The 19,497-nt window shown below is 35.8% G+C and overlaps 2 protein-coding genes across 28 annotated transcripts; both read right to left on the bottom strand.

The window, feature by feature from the left end:
* Nucleotides 1-69: 69 nt before the first annotated feature.
* LOC130738581 (uncharacterized) lies at nt 70-3,811 on the bottom strand. The gene is made up of 3 exons (XM_057590643.1): nt 3,625-3,811; nt 2,147-2,447; nt 70-1,348 (listed from the first exon to the last, which is right to left on the bottom strand). The coding sequence occupies exons 2-3, from the start codon at nt 2,439-2,441 to the stop codon at nt 411-413; spliced, it is 1,233 nt and encodes a 410-aa protein (XP_057446626.1). The 5' UTR covers nt 2,442-2,447; nt 3,625-3,811; the 3' UTR covers nt 70-410.
* Nucleotides 3,812-5,554: 1,743 nt separating this feature from the next.
* LOC130738579 (uncharacterized) lies at nt 5,555-18,808 on the bottom strand. 27 transcript variants are annotated; one of them, XM_057590624.1, is made up of 13 exons: nt 18,068-18,808; nt 17,646-17,723; nt 14,943-17,548; nt 13,746-13,816; nt 13,366-13,553; nt 12,649-12,824; nt 11,930-11,971; nt 11,416-11,457; nt 8,846-8,887; nt 8,332-8,373; nt 6,497-6,593; nt 6,229-6,327; nt 5,555-5,928 (listed from the first exon to the last, which is right to left on the bottom strand). In XM_057590624.1, exons 1-3 carry the CDS (start codon nt 18,167-18,169, stop codon nt 15,047-15,049), a joined length of 2,682 nt encoding a protein of 893 aa, XP_057446607.1. In that variant the 5' UTR covers nt 18,170-18,808; the 3' UTR covers nt 5,555-5,928; nt 6,229-6,327; nt 6,497-6,593; nt 8,332-8,373; nt 8,846-8,887; nt 11,416-11,457; nt 11,930-11,971; nt 12,649-12,824; nt 13,366-13,553; nt 13,746-13,816; nt 14,943-15,046. The 27 variants fall into 27 exon arrangements, 24 of the variants coding, with proteins under 24 accessions (XP_057446607.1, XP_057446604.1, XP_057446602.1 ...); XM_057590621.1 differs by lacking the exon at nt 8,846-8,887 and having other exon boundaries at nt 18,068-18,251; nt 18,362-18,808; XM_057590619.1 differs by lacking the exon at nt 8,846-8,887.
* Nucleotides 18,809-19,497: the final 689 nt, after the last annotated feature.

Genomic DNA, 19,497 nt, shown 5'->3' with positions numbered 1-19,497 from the left:
TTGAAGCAAAAACAAATCAGGAAAAGCTTACATCAAGCAATAATTTACTGTAACTAATTTACTGCCATATATATTCCTGAAAAAATAAAGGTTTAATTGAACATAACAAACTAGCTGCATCATACATATCGAATTTCTAAAACCAGCTTATGATCAATCACTTGATTTTTCACATTATCAATATTAAGTCATAAATTTGAAAAACCTGCACATATCTTTTGTCCAATGAAACAAGTGAATGTAAGATCATTAAATTAAAATCACTTACAAAAATGCTTCACTTTTTACCATGGAGGTATAACGAATATCAGAGCTAATTTAGCTCACCATGGAGTTGGTATGAGTATGAATATCAGTATTAGTTAAAATTGAAATTCAGTTTGTTAAATGCAACTTTCAGGTGGACAAGCTTAAATGGATTTACCATCCAATAACTCACAATTTTCCCCATTTAAGCTTTTGTCAAATTTTTCACCAAGCTTTGACCATTCAGCTCGAATATTATCTTGGATTTTCTTGGCCACTTCCCTCTCATCCCTCAAGTGAGGCACTTGTTCCCTCAACTCATCTCTCTGTGCTTTGAGAGCCTTTCCTTCTTCAAAAACTTCCCTTTTTCTCTTAATAGCCGTGACCTTAGCAGTTTGAAAAACAGATAAGTTAGCTTTGATTGCATTTATTTGCTCTTCTAGCTCTTTCTTTTTTTGCTCCAAAAATGCTAGCTGGTTACTTAACTCATTTTCTAAGGACAAAACTTCCTTGAACTCATTCTTGTTAGCTTCAAGACCTTCTTCTAGTTTATCTGCTTTCAAGATGTTGGAGCTGGCAGATTCTATTTTCTTGCTAGCATCGTTGTAGTCACAACTCCAGCGAGTGAACTCTCTTGACACTTCTAATATCAACAACTTCATTTCAGCCGAGATTCCATCATCTGCAGACAACTTGGAAAGGTATCCTATTGTAGATTTCATGGCACCACACTGTCCAGTATGCAACAGAACAGAGAAGTCTTTCGAGAGAAGGTCTTGCAGTGTTTTCAATGCTTTCTTGGTCTCTTCACAAGGTGTGGTAGTGTTGGATAATTCAGTAATGACTTTGGTGGTATCTTGGGAAGGTGAGGTAACTGAGGTCTCAGCATCAAGAGAAGCATAAAATGCTTTCATTTCTACATCATCCAGAGCCAGCTCCTCTTGATTTCTGGGAGATTCCAGTTCTGCAGGACTGGAAGCATTTCCAGTGGATGCAGTAACAGTTAGAGCTCGAACATTTGCAGTCTGAGAAAAACTTGGGAACTGGGATTTAGGTTCAACCTTCAATGGGCAAGCCATAAGCACCGTGTTTAATCCAGATTCTACAAAAAGATGAAAAAAGATAGTACTAATAAACTGATTATGAAAGGTAATCGAGAGATGCTTCTGTGAACAAATTGAAAAATCACACGCAGCCACATTTCAATTGAAAGAAATGCAAAACGTAATCACAAAACACGAGACAGAAAATCAAGTTTCTCAAACTACAGCCAAAAATAGCAAAGACTTCTCACAAGAACCTGATCAAGAATGAAGAAAAAAAATGAAGTTTTGTTGATGAATCCTAATTCCCAAACCCTGTGCAAGATGGAGCAGAACCTGGAATTAGGTTAGAATACCGAATAACACTCAAATTTCCTCGTGTTTCGAGAAACCAGGACCTAACCCTATTCCCAATGTACAAACTCCCCAAAGAAAGCCATACTCCCTTATTTATAATATTCCCTTTCTCAAACTAACTGAAACTCCTCAAGCTAACTAAGTACAGAACTACTAACTAATTAAACTATGAGTACCTATCAACTTTTTCCTTACCGAATAACATAATTTAGCATCAAAGCTAATAGTAAATGTCACAATCAATCATATATTCTATATATTGTAGGTAGGAATCTACTAACTTGCATGTAAAGCTCAGAGCCTATTACCATATTGATGCTATTTCCTACCCAATGTTTTAAGCATATTCAACCATTAATTGGTTAGGTTTTTGTCATGGTCAAATCACCATAAATATTAGATTGAATCTTGGTTAGCTATATAGTAAGCTAAATGAGGAGATAAAGTGAATTTGGCGAACAAAGATTGCACATCTAAAAATATTTAATTTTCATGCTTACCTTTGGCCGCACATCTGGTAACATATACAGAAGAGTAAGATATTGGATCTTGAGCAATAACATCCACCGGTTTTGGACGCTTGGGGCATATCGTCAAATGACGCTTCAAATGAGAAGTTCCACAGTTATCTTGCAAAAGCTTTCCGCAATGTTTGCACAGAACTTTACTACCATCACTTGTTTGAATTCGCTGCATTTCTTCCCATACTTTGGAAGTCATTTTTGGGCGCTTGGAACTATTAAAATCTTCATAGTCATAATCTATATCACTGCTTGTTATATTCTCATTTGTCATTTTCTCCTGTGAGAAAAAATGTCAACTAAACTTAGCAAAACAAATAAACCCCAAACTTCAAATTCAAAAGACACTGCTTACAAAAGCAGAAATGAATTTACAACGACATGGAACAAAAACAAATTCAACTGCTCGGTGCTTTTGTTACAGCTGAGCCAAGCAAGAGATCTATAATTTTGCACCAATCAAGTAAAAGGAAGAGAATGAGACAGCGGAGATTGTCTTATATGATGCCATACAAGAAGAGGTAGAAGTGTTTCCAAATCCTGTAAGGAAGGCATGATCATAAATTCTTAATGGAAGGAATTGAACCACTACCTGTCCAGATCATAAAACTGCCGTTATGATTTGATTTTTAATTTGCATGCTACTATTGCTCAAAAGCATCACCGAACAATAGTTTAAGATTGTGTTTGAAGAGTTTATTTAAGCTTATCTTATTGCATAAGCACTTACGCAAGTGTTTGGATAAGCTCATGATCGATCTATAACTTTATTTAAAAAAACTGCTCATATTAGCTTATAAAAGTGCTTATACCTATATGCAATTTTTAATTTTTTTCAATTAGTTCTCTAATAAACTTATGCATGCCTCAAGTGTATATTGGAAAAAGCGTTTAATTGAACTTTTAGTCAAATGCACCCTAAATATCGGTCTCTAATAATCAGTTACAAGATAAAAAAAAAATTATAGCAATTAGACATCAATCAATAATCTACAACAATACAAAGATGGTTAACTATTTTGCATTGTCACTCAAATGCTTGCATTTTATTAATAAACAAATAAATAACATCAATATTTCATGAATGGCTATATCCCACATTCCCACTCCACAGTGATCATTTTCCCTCATTTTTCTAGGTTTATGTTTCCTTGAATTTTTGTTTTTAAAAACATGAACTCATTTTGACATTTTCTCTCCTCCACTCTAAAATTCCTACACATTCCAAAAGTTTTTTACACTACCAAAATTTAAGCTTAGCACCAACACTATAGTCAACAAGTCCCAACTTTTTCTCACAAACATTCATCACTTTCACATATCTCAAACATAAAAATCAAAATCAAAATCACAGTCAACATCCTTTTGCAATTTAACATCAACTTTGCATCCATGCATTGGAATTGAAGCAAAAAAGGCTCAAGATATAACATGGAAACAATATGATAGACACATACCTGATCCTGCAGTGGTGCACTGCAGACTGAAGAAGCAGTTTGCTGGATCGGACGGCAGTTCAGAGAGCGGAGCAGAGGAAACGGAATGGTGCTGTGTGTGAAGAGCGACTGGCAGAAACCTGACTGGGATATGTAGGCTTCGGGCTTAAGCCCGGGCCTGTCTGTGTTGATTTAGGCTCGAGCCCATGGACTGGAAAATTTCACCAGGCTTAAACGGAGATTTAATTGGTTTTTTTTTAGCCCAGTACTATTCCAAAATGACTAATCCACTCGGCGAGTGCTCAATCTACCCACAAAATGTGCTTTGAGTGATAAATCATTAATATTTACAATAAAAGAAAACTATCATCAGGTAAGTTGCAATTGCTTTTCTTTCATTTTTGAATTAACTTTTATTTTATTTTTAACATTCATAATTTTGTGAGAATTAAAATCCATGAAAGTCACGTCCGTTAAAACGCGACAAATTAATATCAACTAGTTTTGACTATTTAATAACAATTTGAAGGGTTTTTTTTATCGTTATAAATTATTTGTATAAGAATATTAGAGACCCTTTCTGACGACTTTTCTATAATAGTTGCATTCGACAATGATAACTGATAGATGTTTGTTATTTTGGCTTCAAGATTTAGAACTTTATTAACTTATTAACAAAAGTTAATAGGAGTTATGGTGTGGGAAGTACTGATCAAGATAGCTCAAGTCTTCATATGAAGGCATTCTCAGGTTCAATATCAGGGTGATTTTGCTGGGATTGGGGTAATGTTTACTAGACATATTTCAACGGGATTGAATAGGATACAAAGGTTCTGATCTACGTTTATTATATTTTTAAAACATATTGGAATATGACATAAAACTCTTGAAATGATACACGTTAGTTCTCTCTAATATCGTTTGACTCATATGACTCCTTAAACCCCTCCTCCTTCTCGTAAGCATGAGCACCACCATTACATGCAACCGAACTTTGCAACATGCGCCACTTGGCTTACTATGAACGCATTTGTTGTATTTGCACATCATGATGGGCCTTTTATTGCTCCATCTGTTGTGGGGTACATCATTCTCCCGATGCAGTCTCACCATGGTGTCTTGAACCTCAACATTCATTGGCGAACCCTAAGATGTTGAACAAGATGACTCGTGTGGGGGTATCAATGACTCCAAATATATGTCCCTTCCGTTTTCCACCAAGGGTGTCAACCCATAATTTGGTAGCAATGGGCAAGTCAACCTATACAGATGCCTCGATACGGGAAGTACATTTTTCTTACGTAGGAATATATTGACAATTGTGGATCATTTAACTAGAATAGAACTTCTAATGGGTACACTTTAAGATATAAATCATTTTAAAAACAAAAATCATTTCAATGGTATATGATTTTAAAGGCTAGCTTGATATTCACGATTGTGAGCCTTTTGGGTCGACTAGAACAATGGTTGGTCGGGCGGTTGTTTGGGACACTTATGTTTGAAAATATTTTAAAAATTATTTATGATTTTAAAAAGTTAAATTTATCAATAGTATTTATGAAAATCTTTTTAAAGACATTTTTTTGAGCAACATGCAATCGTCGGAAGTCCAACAGAATCATGCATATTTTCAACCTTAACTACATACCTATAATCATCCTGACCAATTTATAAATAGATTTATTTTAGTATATTTAAGCTCGCTCACCTATGTGTTTGCTGACATATTTACACGTATACTTATTCATCAATTCGAATGTCTTGTTGTGAAAGTTGTGAAACAATCCAATACATAAGTTATCAGACCAACCAAACTTTCGACATAGCTAGACTCAAGCCTAAAGAAAGCCTATAACAGATAATATGCTAGATTTGATTTTTTAAGTATGCGAGACATATTTAAGGAAAGCCCCACCCTATTAATTCCACACTTGACTTTAGAGGAATATAGGCAAAAAAAAGTTGTTGAAATTCTCGGTACCAACACGTTCAATCTCCTCTGTTCATATTGTGCATAACTTGCAAGGAAGCAGAGACAGACACAGCAAGATATAAAGTATAAACTATCATTGGAGAGGCAATAATCAAACATGGGAGCAAGTGAGTTTTGAGAGCTAAAAGTTGACAAGCAGTTAACATGGTTAATATTGAAGGTCCACTGTCCACTTTCCCATCAAAGAAGCACACATCCACAAAACCCAGTCTTCAAGCAACTGCTACTGCATGCACAAGGTACAATCCAGCATGTGTTCTTCAGTCCTTTCTCTGTCAGCAGCACTTCTACAAATCTGCACTTGTTTCTTTAAGATGTTTTCTTTGGTGCTTGAAATAAAATTAAATGTTATATCAGTTAATGTCAAAAAAAATGCCAAATGATTAGATTTTAGTCATCCTACCCATTATTTAAATTGTAAATTCCGACAAGCTTAAGATGAACAATAGCTAGTTTAATCTGCTTGTTTAACAGAGATTTAAGACCAAACCATCTTAGACTTATAGTAATCTTTGATGTATCTAAAAATTGAAAATCAAAGTTTCAGATCCACAGTTTCATACAGAAACGAAAAAGAGGAAATAATGCGATATCAAATTTTGACATCTACTATGCATAGTACATAGTACCTCAAAACTTACTGACAATTTATGTAAAATATTCTGTTTGGAGATGAACATATGGTCCTGAACTGCAGATCGATAAACAAAGCATACTTCATATGCCAACTACAGACAAAGAGAAAATAAAGATCATACACTTACATCATCCAGACTAATTTCCATTTTGTCATCTCACACCATTAGTTATTTGATTTTGCTAATTTAGAGAAATGATCATTTTTGAACAGTTCTGTCAGATGAATAATCATTTCTTATCAAATGAAAAAAGGCTTACATGAGCTCAACGACAATAGCAAAAGCCCCTCCTCCCCCACTGCAGATGGCAGGCACCAACACCGTACTTCCCGGTTCCCACACTTCTGTCTCAAAACCTGAAAGATATATAACTTTGCTAATATAGGCTTAAATAAGTTTTTCGTCCCAAACCTTTACATAATACCTGGTTTTCGTCCCTCGCCGGAGCAAAGGTGGGGTTTAGTCCCTAACCTTTGCCAAAACGTTTGGTTTTCGTCCCTCCGGAGCTCTGGGTCAACGTCGGAGCTCCGGTAGCCCATGTGGCATCGCCACGTGGGATTAATGAGGCCAGGTGTTATTTTTTTTTTAAATTAAAAAAAATCTAATTAATTTTTAAAAAGAAAATAATAATAAAAAACCCAAAATACTCATTAACTCTTCATCTTCCTCAAACATCTTCATCATAACATCCAGAAAATAAAATAAACACACTATATCATCTAACACACAAAAGAACCCCAACCATTATCCCTCACCTCTGTTCTAATCTTTCTCACGCTCACCCAAAAAATTGCCAATTTGGCCAACGAGAAACCAAAGTAAGAATTTTTAGAACGGGCACACAATCCCAAAATTGAAACCTCCAACGAAAACGGGGAATTGTGAAGAGAGGATAAGAGATTGGGTTTTACCTTTGGATGAGGTTTTCTTCTTGAAGATGTTCAAGTTCATGGTGGTGTTGATCTGGAAGAAGAAGAAAAACCCTAATTGAGGAATGAAGCATGCATAGAGAGTCACAGTAGCCCAAATTGGAGAACGAAACCCCAAAAATTGTAGAGTCCTGGAGAACGAAACTGAAGGTTGAAGAACGAAGCTGAAAATGCCCAAACAAGCAGCGCTGATGGATCCTTCTTCTCCTTCAGGCAGGGATTGGTTTTCGATATGGATTTTCTGGGTTTTGTGGATCTGAGTTGATGTTGTTAGATCTGAGTGTAGTGAGATACAAAGAAGGTTTGTGCGAGAGAGACGCAGGGACTTACCACCAGTTGCAGTCGCCGCCCCGGTTCCAGTGGCCTTTGGTGCTCAATTCAATTTGCTCTCTTTATTCTCACCCTGTTATCTCTCTCTTTCTCACTCACTCCTTTGCTGCAATTAACTTGTCCCCTTTGTGCTTAGGTTTAGGTTTCTGAAATCTGCTTCTAATTTTGCAAATTAAAACTTCCCAAATCTCAGTGCATTTGGGGGGCTGCCAGGCTTGGGGTAATTATATTCTGGGTTTGGACTTTGGAGATGAAGATATGTGAAGTGAATGAATATTCAATGTTTGTTGAAGGAATTTTTGTCTGGGTTTTTGAAGATTCAAATGAAGATGATGAAGAAGATGCTTGAAGAATATAATTTTTTTCCTTTTTTAAAAATTTTAAAAAAATTAAAAGAATTAACACGTGGCCTCATTAATCCCACGTGGCCATGCCACATGGGCCACCGGAGCTCCGGCGTTGACCCAAAGCTCCGGAGGGACGAAAACCAAACGTTTTGGCAAAGGTTAGGGACTAAACCCCACCTTTGCTCCGGCAAGGGACGAAAACCAGGTATTATGTAAAGGTTAGGGACGAAAAACTTATTTAAGCCGCTAAGATATCCATAGTTCACAAAAATCAGGAAAGTAAAATAAATTCCTTCCCCAGAGCCATATGTTTCATGTTAAATTGTTTTTATCTATAGTGATCAACAAAATGATATACAGCCGCATCGCATAGAGACATACTAACTAGAGAAGTATAGTAACATGAGTGCCAAGGGAGAAAGGAAATGATGTGAGTAAGAGTAACCAAGGCCAGATGTTACCCCTAATCATGTAACAAGAAAACTCACCGGATTAAGGCCAAGAAGCTTCTGATTTGCAAGAGCCACAACCTGCATATAAGAAGTTAGAACACGATCAGTATAGAGGAGGCTTTTAATGAGTAAAATAGGTGTCATATTTCTTACAGAAGAAGCTTCATTTAGACCAGCATTTTTTATATAGCTTTTGTAAATGAATATTATTAAGTACGTTGCAATATTAATGATCATCAAGTGAACCCTTTTGCTCATTTTGATTTTTTAGCAAAAGATAACGAACCAGCACTTAATTATTTAAGCCGCTAAGATATCCATAGTTCACAAAAATCAGGAAAGTAAAATAAATTCCTTCCCCAGAGCCATATGTTTCATGTTAAATTGTTTTTATCTATAGTGATCAACAAAATGATATACAGCCGCATCGCATAGAGACATACTAACTAGAGAAGTATAGTAACATGAGTGCCAAGGGAGAAAGGAAATGATGTGAGTAAGAGTAACCAAGGCCAGATGTTACCCCTAATCATGTAACAAGAAAACTCACCGGATTAAGGCCAAGAAGCTTCTGATTTGCAAGAGCCACAACCTGCATAGAAGAAGTTAGAACACGATCAGTATAGAGGAGGCTTTTAATGAGTAAAATAGGTGCCATATTTCTTACAGAAGAAGCTTCATTTAGACCAGCATTTTTTATATAGCTTTTGTAAATGAATATTATTAAGTACGTTGCAATATTAATGATCATCAAGTGAACCCTTTTGCTCATTTTGATTTTTTAGCAAAAGATAACGAACCAGCACTTAATTATTTAAGCCGCTAAGATATCCATAGTTCACAAAAATCAGGAAAGTAAAATAAATTCCTTCCCCAGAGCCATATGTTTCATGTTAAATTGTTTTTATCTATAGTGATCAACAAAATGATATACAGCCGCATCGCATAGAGACATACTAACTAGAGAAGTATAGTAACATGAGTGCCAAGGGAGAAAGGAAATGATGTGAGTAAGAGTAACCAAGGCCAGATGTTACCCCTAATCATGTAACAAGAAAACTCACCGGATTAAGGCCAAGAAGCTTCTGATTTGCAAGAGCCACAACCTGCATAGAAGAAGTTAGAACACGATCAGTATAGAGGAGGCTTTTAATGAGTAAAATAGGTGTCATATTTCTTACAGAAGAAGCTTCATTTAGACCAGCATTTTTTATATAGCTTTTGTAAATGAATATTATTAAGTACGTTGCAATATTAATGATCATCAAGTGAACCCTTTTGCTCATTTTGATTTTTTAGCAAAAGATAACGAACCAGCACTTAATTATTTAAGCCGCTAAGATATCCATAGTTCACAAAAATCAGGAAAGTAAAATAAATTCCTTCCCCAGAGCCATATGTTTCATGTTAAATTGTTTTTATCTATAGTGATCAACAAAATGATATACAGCCGCATCGCATAGAGACATACTAACTAGAGAAGTATAGTAACATGAGTGCCAAGGGAGAAAGGAAATGATGTGAGTAAGAGTAACCAAGGCCAGATGTTACCCCTAATCATGTAACAAGAAAACTCACCGGATAAAGGCCAAGAAGCTTCTGATTTGCAAGAGCCACAACCTGCATAGAAGAAGTTAGAACACGATCAGTATAGAGGAGGCTTTTAATGAGTAAAATAGGTGCCATATTTCTTACAGAAGAAGCTTCATTTAGACCAGCATTTTTTATATAGCTTTTGTAAATGAATATTATTAAGTACGTTGCAATATTAATGATCATCAAGTGAACCCTTTTGCTCATTTTGATTTTTTAGCAAAAGATAACGAACCAGCACTTAATTATTTAAGCCGCTAAGATATCCATAGTTCACAAAAATCAGGAAAGTAAAATAAATTCCTTCCCCAGAGCCATATGTTTCATGTTAAATTGTTTTTATCTATAGTGATCAACAAAATGATATACAGCCGCATCGCATAGAGACATACTAACTAGAGAAGTATAGTAACATGAGTGCCAAGGGAGAAAGGAAATGATGTGAGTAAGAGTAACCAAGGCCAGATGTTACCCCTAATCATGTAACAAGAAAACTCACCGGATTAAGGCCAAGAAGCTTCTGATTTGCAAGAGCCACAACCTGCATAGAAGAAGTTAGAACACGATCAGTATAGAGGAGGCTTTTAATGAGTAAAATAGGTGTCATATTTCTTACAGAAGAAGCTTCATTTAGACCAGCATTTTTTATATAGCTTTTGTAAATGAATATTATTAAGTACGTTGCAATATTAATGATCATCAAGTGAACCCTTTTGCTCATTTTGATTTTTTAGCAAAAGATAACGAACCAGCACTTAATTATTTAAGCCGCTAAGATATCCATAGTTCACAAAAATCAGGAAAGTAAAATAAATTCCTTCCCCAGAGCCATATGTTTCATGTTAAATTGTTTTTATCTATAGTGATCAACAAAATGATATACAGCCGCATCGCATAGAGACATACTAACTAGAGAAGTATAGTAACATGAGTGCCAAGGGAGAAAGGAAATGATGTGAGTAAGAGTAACCAAGGCCAGATGTTACCCCTAATCATGTAACAAGAAAACTCACCGGATAAAGGCCAAGAAGCTTCTGATTTGCAAGAGCCACAACCTGCATAGAAGAAGTTAGAACACGATCAGTATAGAGGAGGCTTTTAATGAGTAAAATAGGTGCCATATTTCTTACAGAAGAAGCTTCATTTAGACCAGCATTTTTTATATAGCTTTTGTAAATGAATATTATTAAGTACGTTGCAATATTAATGATCATCAAGTGAACCCTTTTGCTCATTTTGATTTTTTAGCAAAAGATAACGAACCAGCACTTAATTATTTAAGCCGCTAAGATATCCATAGTTCACAAAAATCAGGAAAGTAAAATAAATTCCTTCCCCAGAGCCATATGTTTCATGTTAAATTGTTTTTATCTATAGTGATCAACAAAATGATATACAGCCGCATCGCATAGAGACATACTAACTAGAGAAGTATAGTAACATGAGTGCCAAGGGAGAAAGGAAATGATGTGAGTAAGAGTAACCAAGGCCAGATGTTACCCCTAATCATGTAACAAGAAAACTCACCGGATTAAGGCCAAGAAGCTTCTGATTTGCAAGAGCCACAACCTGCATAGAAGAAGTTAGAACACGATCAGTATAGAGGAGGCTTTTAATGAGTAAAATAGGTGCCATATTTCTTACAGAAGAAGCTTCATTTAGACCAGCATTTTTTATATAGCTTTTGTAAATGAATATTATTAAGTACGTTGCAATATTAATGATCATCAAGTGAACCCTTTTGCTCATTTTGATTTTTTAGCAAAAGATAACGAACCAGCACTTAATTATTTAAGCCGCTAAGATATCCATAGTTCACAAAAATCAGGAAAGTAAAATAAATTCCTTCCCCAGAGCCATATGTTTCATGTTAAATTGTTTTTATCTATAGTGATCAACAAAATGATATACAGCCGCATCGCATAGAGACATACTAACTAGAGAAGTATAGTAACATGAGTGCCAAGGGAGAAAGGAAATGATGTGAGTAAGAGTAACCAAGGCCAGATGTTACCCCTAATCATGTAACAAGAAAACTCACCGGATTAAGGCCAAGAAGCTTCTGATTTGCAAGAGCCACAACCTGCATAGAAGAAGTTAGAACACGATCAGTATAGAGGAGGCTTTTAATGAGTAAAATAGGTGCCATATTTCTTACAGAAGAAGCTTCATTTAGACCAGCATTTTTTATATAGCTTTTGTAAATGAATATTATTAAGTACGTTGCAATATTAATGATCATCAAGTGAACCCTTTTGCTCATTTTGATTTTTTAGCAAAAGATAACGAACCAGCACTTAATTATTTTGTAAACTATACCTATCTTTCTTTCTGATAAGTCCTGAAGGAAACATGGATAAAAAGGTAATTGTATTTCCATATAAGTTATTGAAACAAGACCAATGGCTTTGGAAGCATTTGTCATGAAGCTGAAATTGTAGGTAACTTTTCATGGTTAGCATCTGAGCATAATTGTATAATTGGAATCCTAGGGGATCTACAAAGAAGGAGAATAAGAAGGAAAAAACCATCCTCAAAATAGGTCCACAACTCTTCCAAGTGGTGGGGCAAGCCTTTTATATCATCAAATTTTCCATAGCGTTACGTTCTAAGAATTATTAACTCCTTAATGCTACTCTGTGTCTTGTAATTTTCCATAGAAGGAAGAACTCTATTAAATCTATGTGACACAGTCTCAGTCTGCACCAGCATCATAATACCACTACTTGTAAGAATAGAGTCCTTGTTTGAAAGAGTTACTTGATAGTATATCTACTTGTAGGAGTCAGTGAGTCACTGGATCCAAAGTCCGAATAACGGACCTTGTTCTTCAAAATCAGGAATCAAGGATGCAATCTTCTGCATGATCCATTCTTCTGAGGGACTACTAGATTATTGGGCATTTTCTTTCATTACCTTCATTTTCCAGCAAATTCCTGGCATAGCAGATTATAATTAAACAAAACAAGTATCAAAAGAAAAACTAGAAATCAAAGTCAAAGCATCAAGTTAAGTAAATAAACCATTCTTGATAGAATGTTTCCATTGACTTTGGAATATTGGAGTGCACACAATCCTGAAATACTTTTTATCAATGCCCCGGTAAATTTGATCTTAATTTATTATTTGCAAATCCATGGGTGTAATAACTGAAATAATACTAATTAATCGTAGTGAATAAGCTTACATTCAGTTTTTCTTTATGGTATGGGATCACCATGAAGTATGGTGTTCCAGTTTCTAAACTTTCATCTCTCAAGGAAAGAGCGCACTTCTTTATGCGGTTGTGCTTCACATAAACATGATGCTCAGGACAGTTAGCATTATACCCAATAGAAAGTGTAAAGACAAAGGTCTATGACAATCCTATTGGTACACTTTTCTATCTATGTTTCCATGTAGGTGATCCTGATGCCTATCTTACTGAATACTATGCCTTGTCAAAAGAAGCAAACTTAAGAAATAAAAAGAATGAACCTTGCTGTCTGGAGAGGCAAAACAAGAATCTTTGGTAAGTTCTTTCAAAATCTAGAAGTAGTCATATTTAAGGCCGAATTTCATCAAAGGTTGTTGGAGTTAATCCAAGCCTTTAAGTCACGTGAATAGTGACTCTTGGTGGGACAAGTGCAAGCAATAATTTCCAGCCACTCCAAATGAATTATCTGCTGTAAGATTGAACTGTAAATTAGCATTCCTTGAGTGACAAGAAAACAGAAGTCTAGACCTGGATTTACAATTCTTTGACATAAAATAAGTCATATACCTACATACATATTTTCCTGAATTCTCATAAAGTTAAGTTTAAATGTGAACAAATCAAACTCTAACAAAACTAAAACAGAAGAAAAATTACTCACAGTTCCAGGTGGTAAAATAGCATCAACGCAATCAACACAAAACATTCTTAGGTTGGAAAGAGTAAAAGTACCTAGAAAAAAAAAGTGATGGGAAAATATCAGAGACATTGTCCTTAATTTAGCCCAATTGAATGTCAAAATTCAACCTTAACAAGTCCAAGATATATCCTGTCCTTTAGGAAAATATCATAAATCTGTATCTAAGATGCTGAATCTTATCAACATAACAAGTACATAAAAGATCAGGTTCTTCCACTTCATCAGGTAAAGAAGCTGATTCTTCCATACCTTTCTTGGAATTTTTTTTGCCTAAAGACTTTGCTATTAACATGATTGAGATTTTATTACTGAATGATTAAATTTAATAATATGGTCTTGGAAATCTAAGTCATCAAAGAATTTGAGGGGGAGAAGAAAGCTGAATCTAGGCATACAAAATGAATAGTATTTGGTGATATCCACTATCCAGTAGAAGTTTTGTAATTATCAGAGGATGTCACATGACGATGCAGTCAAAAACTCAAAATTGACTTATATAAATGATTGGCCTTGGCAACCAGTGAGTTCCAGTTGAGTGTTTGTCAAAGAAGCAAGTGAGTTATGCCTTTCTTGTTATTAACTAAAACTAAATATTTCCCTAATAAAAAATTAAAATAATGTTAAATTAAAAGAATAAATCAAATCAAATCAAAATTTGTTGAGAGCTTTGGCTGCAGGCTAGCTGGTGTGATACTCGTAGCTACTGTGATCAATTTCTGGCGGCCTTCTTTTCCTCCAAAATTGACCTAATAAAATTTACTCATTAGAGCTAACATGCGTGCGGAGCTAACTTACTCACTACAGCTAACATGAACTTTCCTAATATAATTATTATTAATTTACATTATAATTAATTCATAGTACCCTTTTCTGCTAAAATAGTAGCTGACTCTTTTATGAATTCTTTGATTAAACTTCATAGCTAGCTTTTTGAAATAATTATTTACAGAAATTCCATTTTTCTCGGACCTCTTGGCAAGGAGATTTTATCAATTCATGGAGTATGAGAGTGCACACACACAAACAAAATCCAGAATCACCATGCAAAAACAAAATCTAGAATAACCAGGCTGACGTCAACTGAATATGGAGAATTACCAACCGCCCATTCAACAAGCCAAAGTATCTAGGAAAACAGAGGAAAATCAGAGGATATACCTGTTCTGAAACCGGATAAGAGCTAAAACCCAGGAGTTGTAATACTACGAGCTAAAAGGCAATACTTGCAAGACAAGAAATTCAAATGTGCACCCAAATTCAACTTAGTTCTTTAGTGACTTTTGGCTTATAAATCCCACTTTTACTCGGCCACCACTTTTCAGCTTCACTCCCCGGCGTCGTCCAAGGATGTGCCACCAATGCAGCTTCTTCTGACTATGTCCATGTGGGGTATACCTGGACCTTTTCACCCTACCATGCTTTGGTTTCTTCGAATGTCGGATGTGTCTCAAAAGCCCTTCCACAAGTCTGTGAAACTGTCCAACCTGATTTGAACGAGGGTTTACTCTTGCAATAGCCCCTCTCTTTGACTTCTCAACCTTATGTTTTGTTCGCATCCCATGCTTGTTTTTGTGGTGGAAGACATTCTGCAAGCGATTCCACATTGGATGTCTATGACCTGCATTTGAATGAAAGTTACCATTATCATCATCATGATGGTGATGGTGATGGTGGTGGTGGTGGTGGTGAAAGATCAATCCCAACTTATTTTTCAGCTTCCTTAGGCTTCCAATTGTTTTCTGAGGATTTCTTTTACGGTGATATCTATATGAACTGGGACTTCCAACTCTATGTGAAGGGCCATCACTTTTGTAGAGATATGAATTACTACTCTCTTCTGAGCTTCCTTCATATGCTGCATCAACCAGCCTTTCTATTGTGGGATCTTCTGTGCCAACTGGCAAGGAGTAGTCCAAGGAGTCACTACTACTATTGGCACTGCCTTGCTGAGAAGTCCAGTGAGAAGAGTCTGAATTTGAGTATGACTCCTCTACTTCATGAAGTTGTGGTTGACCACTTGTCTTCCGAGGTTCATCATGGCCAACCTTATTTTTCTTAGGATTTCTTTTACTGTGATATCTATATGAATTGAGACTTCCAACTCTGTGTGAAGGACCATCACTTTTATAGAGATATGAGTTACTACTCTCTTCTGAGCTGCCTTCATATTCTGCATCAATAGGACCTTGTGACCCAGCTTGTAAGGAGTAGTCCTCAGTGTCACTACTACTATTTGCACTGCCTTGCTGAGAGCTCCAGTGAGAAGAAGAGTCCATGTTTGAACTCGACTCATCCAGTTCACAATGTTGTGGTTGAACCCTTGTCTTCTGAGGTTCATCCTGACCAGTCTTATGAGCTCCTCTCCTGTCCAAAACTGACTGGTCTCTGTGTTGATGGGAGTTCACCTTAATTTCACTGGATCTCTGGTCCAATAGAGTTGGTTTTATTACCATCTGATGAGGCTGTGGCTTTTCTCTCCGGGAAACTTTGGGCGTGGATCCCATTAACTTTTGTGCAAAGGATAATTCAGAACTCCTTCCCTTCTGATTCTGATCAGTTTTTGACCATGCAACTGGAGTTTTTCTGACCAAACTTTCCCTGTTTGTTTGATTAGAAAACCTGGAAGGCTTTTTAGTAAGATCATCTTGATTCAATGGGACTCTCAAACCTTGACTACAGTCACTAGCTTGACTCCCCAAGTGGGGATCATTACCAGCTAACCTATTCACTGACTTAACTCTCTCTACCATGCTCATGTTTTGTGCTGAAGGTTGCATCCTAGTCTGACTTCTTAACTCTTTTCCTTCTGATACCAATTGGGTACCAACATTCTTTGGTATATCAACGCTTTTTGCAGATTCTGTATCAGTACGAAGCGCATGATTTGGATATGCCACCTGACTCTGACTCAATGATTCATTTCCAGATAATAAAGGATCCTTAAATTCACTTTCTGAAATCAAATTTTCATCCTTACAACTTGATTTATTTTTCTGCAGATTGGTTAACCTGCGCCCTTCCAAGAGAGACCTTCTACAACTCAATTGACTTTTTGCAGCCCCATCATTTCTTTGCATTTCAGGACTTTCTAGATTGGTTATGTTTTGCATAGTATGGTGAACAGAAGTGTTTTTAGGGGATTCCATCATGTTTGAAAAAATCTGAAAAGCCAAAATGCGAGATTCGATTCTCTTGATTGCATGTACCAAATCATCAGAGAAATCACCCATCTGATCCAGAGATTCAACTTGGCTGGCAGCACTAGAACTGTGTTGAGCTTCATGAATTTTATTCATCAATGGTAAATTATTGTCTTCATTGGACTCACCAGTTTTTGAGTCAAAATTTTGTAATGACTCAGTTGCATGCTCACCAACTCCATATGAAGTATTCAAATTATCATGCTGCTGTTCAGGATTACTACTCTCTGTGTAGGGTAAATTGCCCTTCTCATCAGATAGATTTGTTCCTTTGACTAAACTCTGTTGCATCATATTTTCCTCCTCACCTAGACTGCATAGTGCTTTACTTGTTGTCCCTCCAGTATCAGAGATGCCAAAGTATGAAGGCTCTGGCAGTTCTTTCTCAGATAGTAACTTCAATTGGGGCTGCTCAATCTTCTGTGGAGTCACTTCACTGCAACTTGGATGTTCTACAGAGCTTTGAGAAATGCCAGTTTCCATAGGAGACTTTGCCAGCGACTCGGCCACAGGCTTTTCTTGTTCAATGGATGACTTAGACATGGCTGCTTGTGTTGCTGTGATCTGTTAAATCAGCATAAAAGAATCAAAACTACGCAACAGAAATCATATCCTATTTCCTGCCTGCAGGTCACATTGTAAAATGATAAACCGTAAGTACCTTTAAATGAGTCTCGAAAACACTTTCAACTGCAACATCCATCAAACTTCTCAATAAAACTCTAGCTCTCTCAATCACCTGCTAGATACAAAAGAAAATGAACATCTTAGTGTTAACACTAAAAAATCACTCAGATATCTGGAAATGGCTATAAACACTAATTACAAAATACAACAGCAAAAATGTAAAAAAAATAAAAAAATCCCATTACAGATTTCTTTCAGATTAAAGTAACCAATCACATTAAATTAGGATCATAGATATCAGAAGTCAGAACAGAAAAAAAATCTAGTTCCAAGACACTGAAGATAACTCTTGAAAAGTAAAAAGTTATTGACTAAATCAAAAAAGAAAAATTCAATGAAAAAAAAACAGTGGCATAGCATGATTCAGTGAAAAAATTGTAGCATGGAAACACTTACAATCTCAGAATTTTCATCTTGCAATGCGATGCTGTGATCTTCAAGAAGCCTGTACAAGAGCCTAATAGCGCGGAGATTATAATGCGCGTCCTCAAACTCCATTGCAACGCACTCACTCAGTGGTGTTTGAATCCAAGCGAGAACTGGTGTTTCGTCTTCGAATCGCTGCTCACAAATTTGGCGCCTGAAAGTTGAGGAAATTAGGGTTGTTCAACTGTAACTGAAGGAATGGTTGTAATCCAAATGTGAATGAATGAAGAAGAGGAAAAAGTAACGGCATTGAAGGAAACGAACACGCGCGTAACTTCAAATTTGGCAGCAGTTGTAGGTTGTAACTGTTCGGCGTGAGGACGAAACTATGAATGAAGTATGAACCGTTGGGTTTTTTTTTTTTTTTATTGTGCGACTGAACCGTTGGCATTATGTAAAAGTTTTATGTTTATCTCTCTCTTCATAAACACGGTAGCGTTTTGTTTGGTAGCAGAATGAGCATTTTTCACCCAATTAAAATATCATTATTCATAGTTTCATACAATTATAAAGGAAGATGATTGAATAACAAAAATAAAGGAAGATTGAATATAACTATTCATAGTTTCATACAATTATAAAGAAAGATGATTGAATAACAAAAATAAAGGAAGATTGAATGGAAAACGTATGTGAGGTAGGTTACCGATAACAATTTGGCTCAGTAATGTCAAAAGAGAACAACTAAGTTATCAACTACAAAGCTCGTCGATAATTTCAAATAATTTTTTTTTTGACAGGGATAATTTCAAATAAAATTGAAATCACAAGAATTTGATATTTTTTTCTTTTAGGCGATTTAATGATTCAACCTGACCATCCACTTGTTATTTATCAATTTGATAAAATGTTCTTGTTTTGCACTTCATTATAAAGTGTGTTTGAACCCTAAGGTCGAGAGTTCGATTCTTAGGAGCCGCACTCTTGATGAGACCCTTGGCCTTTACCACACTCGGGTCAAAATTGCGAGAGCATCTTAACACAAAAAACGTGTACTTTAATAATTATGATCACTATTATTAACCCTTACTATACATAGGGGTAAAGTACTCCCTCCGTTCATTTTTAAGTGTCATTTTAGAACAATTTTTTTGTTCCTATTTAACTGTCGTTTTAATGTTTTAGGTTCTATTTTGTCAATTATACCCTTACTTTTTCAATAACTCCACTTCACATTTTTCATAAAATTCTTCTTTCTTAATAACTATGAAGACCTTTATGACTTTATGATTGAGTGAGAGTGGTAGATGGTTTAATGATATGAGAGAGTGGAAAAAAAACTAACAATCAACTATCATGGTTGGAGAGCTTTATGACTTTATGATTGAGATGTGAGAGGGTAGAATGGGAAAAACAACTCTAAAAATCCACTATCTTGGTTGGAGAGCTTTATGCTAAAA

Source organism: Lotus japonicus, chromosome 2 (assembly GCF_012489685.1).
Source record: "Lotus japonicus ecotype B-129 chromosome 2, LjGifu_v1.2".
NCBI classification, from domain to species: Eukaryota; Viridiplantae; Streptophyta; class Magnoliopsida; order Fabales; family Fabaceae; genus Lotus; species Lotus japonicus.
The sequence above is the reverse complement of the archived record's forward strand: the minus strand, read 5'-3'. Positions and strand labels throughout refer to the sequence as shown.

What these genes read in the sequence shown, in the direction of transcription:
- LOC130738581 (XM_057590643.1), bottom strand. Translation starts at nt 2,441, where the DNA reads ATGACAAATGAGAATATAACAAGCAGTGATATAGATTATGACTATGAA. An exon ending in TACCAGATGTGCGGCCAAAG is followed by an intron (nt 1,349 to 2,146) that starts GTAAGCATGAAA and finishes ATCTTTTTGTAG; the next exon opens with AATCTGGATTAAACACGGTG.
- LOC130738579 (XM_057590624.1), bottom strand. Translation starts at nt 18,169, where the DNA reads ATGGAGTTTGAGGACGCGCATTATAATCTCCGCGCTATTAGGCTCTTG. An exon ending in AAGATGAAAATTCTGAGATT is followed by an intron (nt 17,724 to 18,067) that starts GTAAGTGTTTCC and finishes TGTATCTAGCAG; the next exon opens with GTGATTGAGAGAGCTAGAGT. An exon ending in TTTTCGAGACTCATTTAAAG is followed by an intron (nt 17,549 to 17,645) that starts GTACTTACGGTT and finishes CTGATTTAACAG; the next exon opens with ATCACAGCAACACAAGCAGC.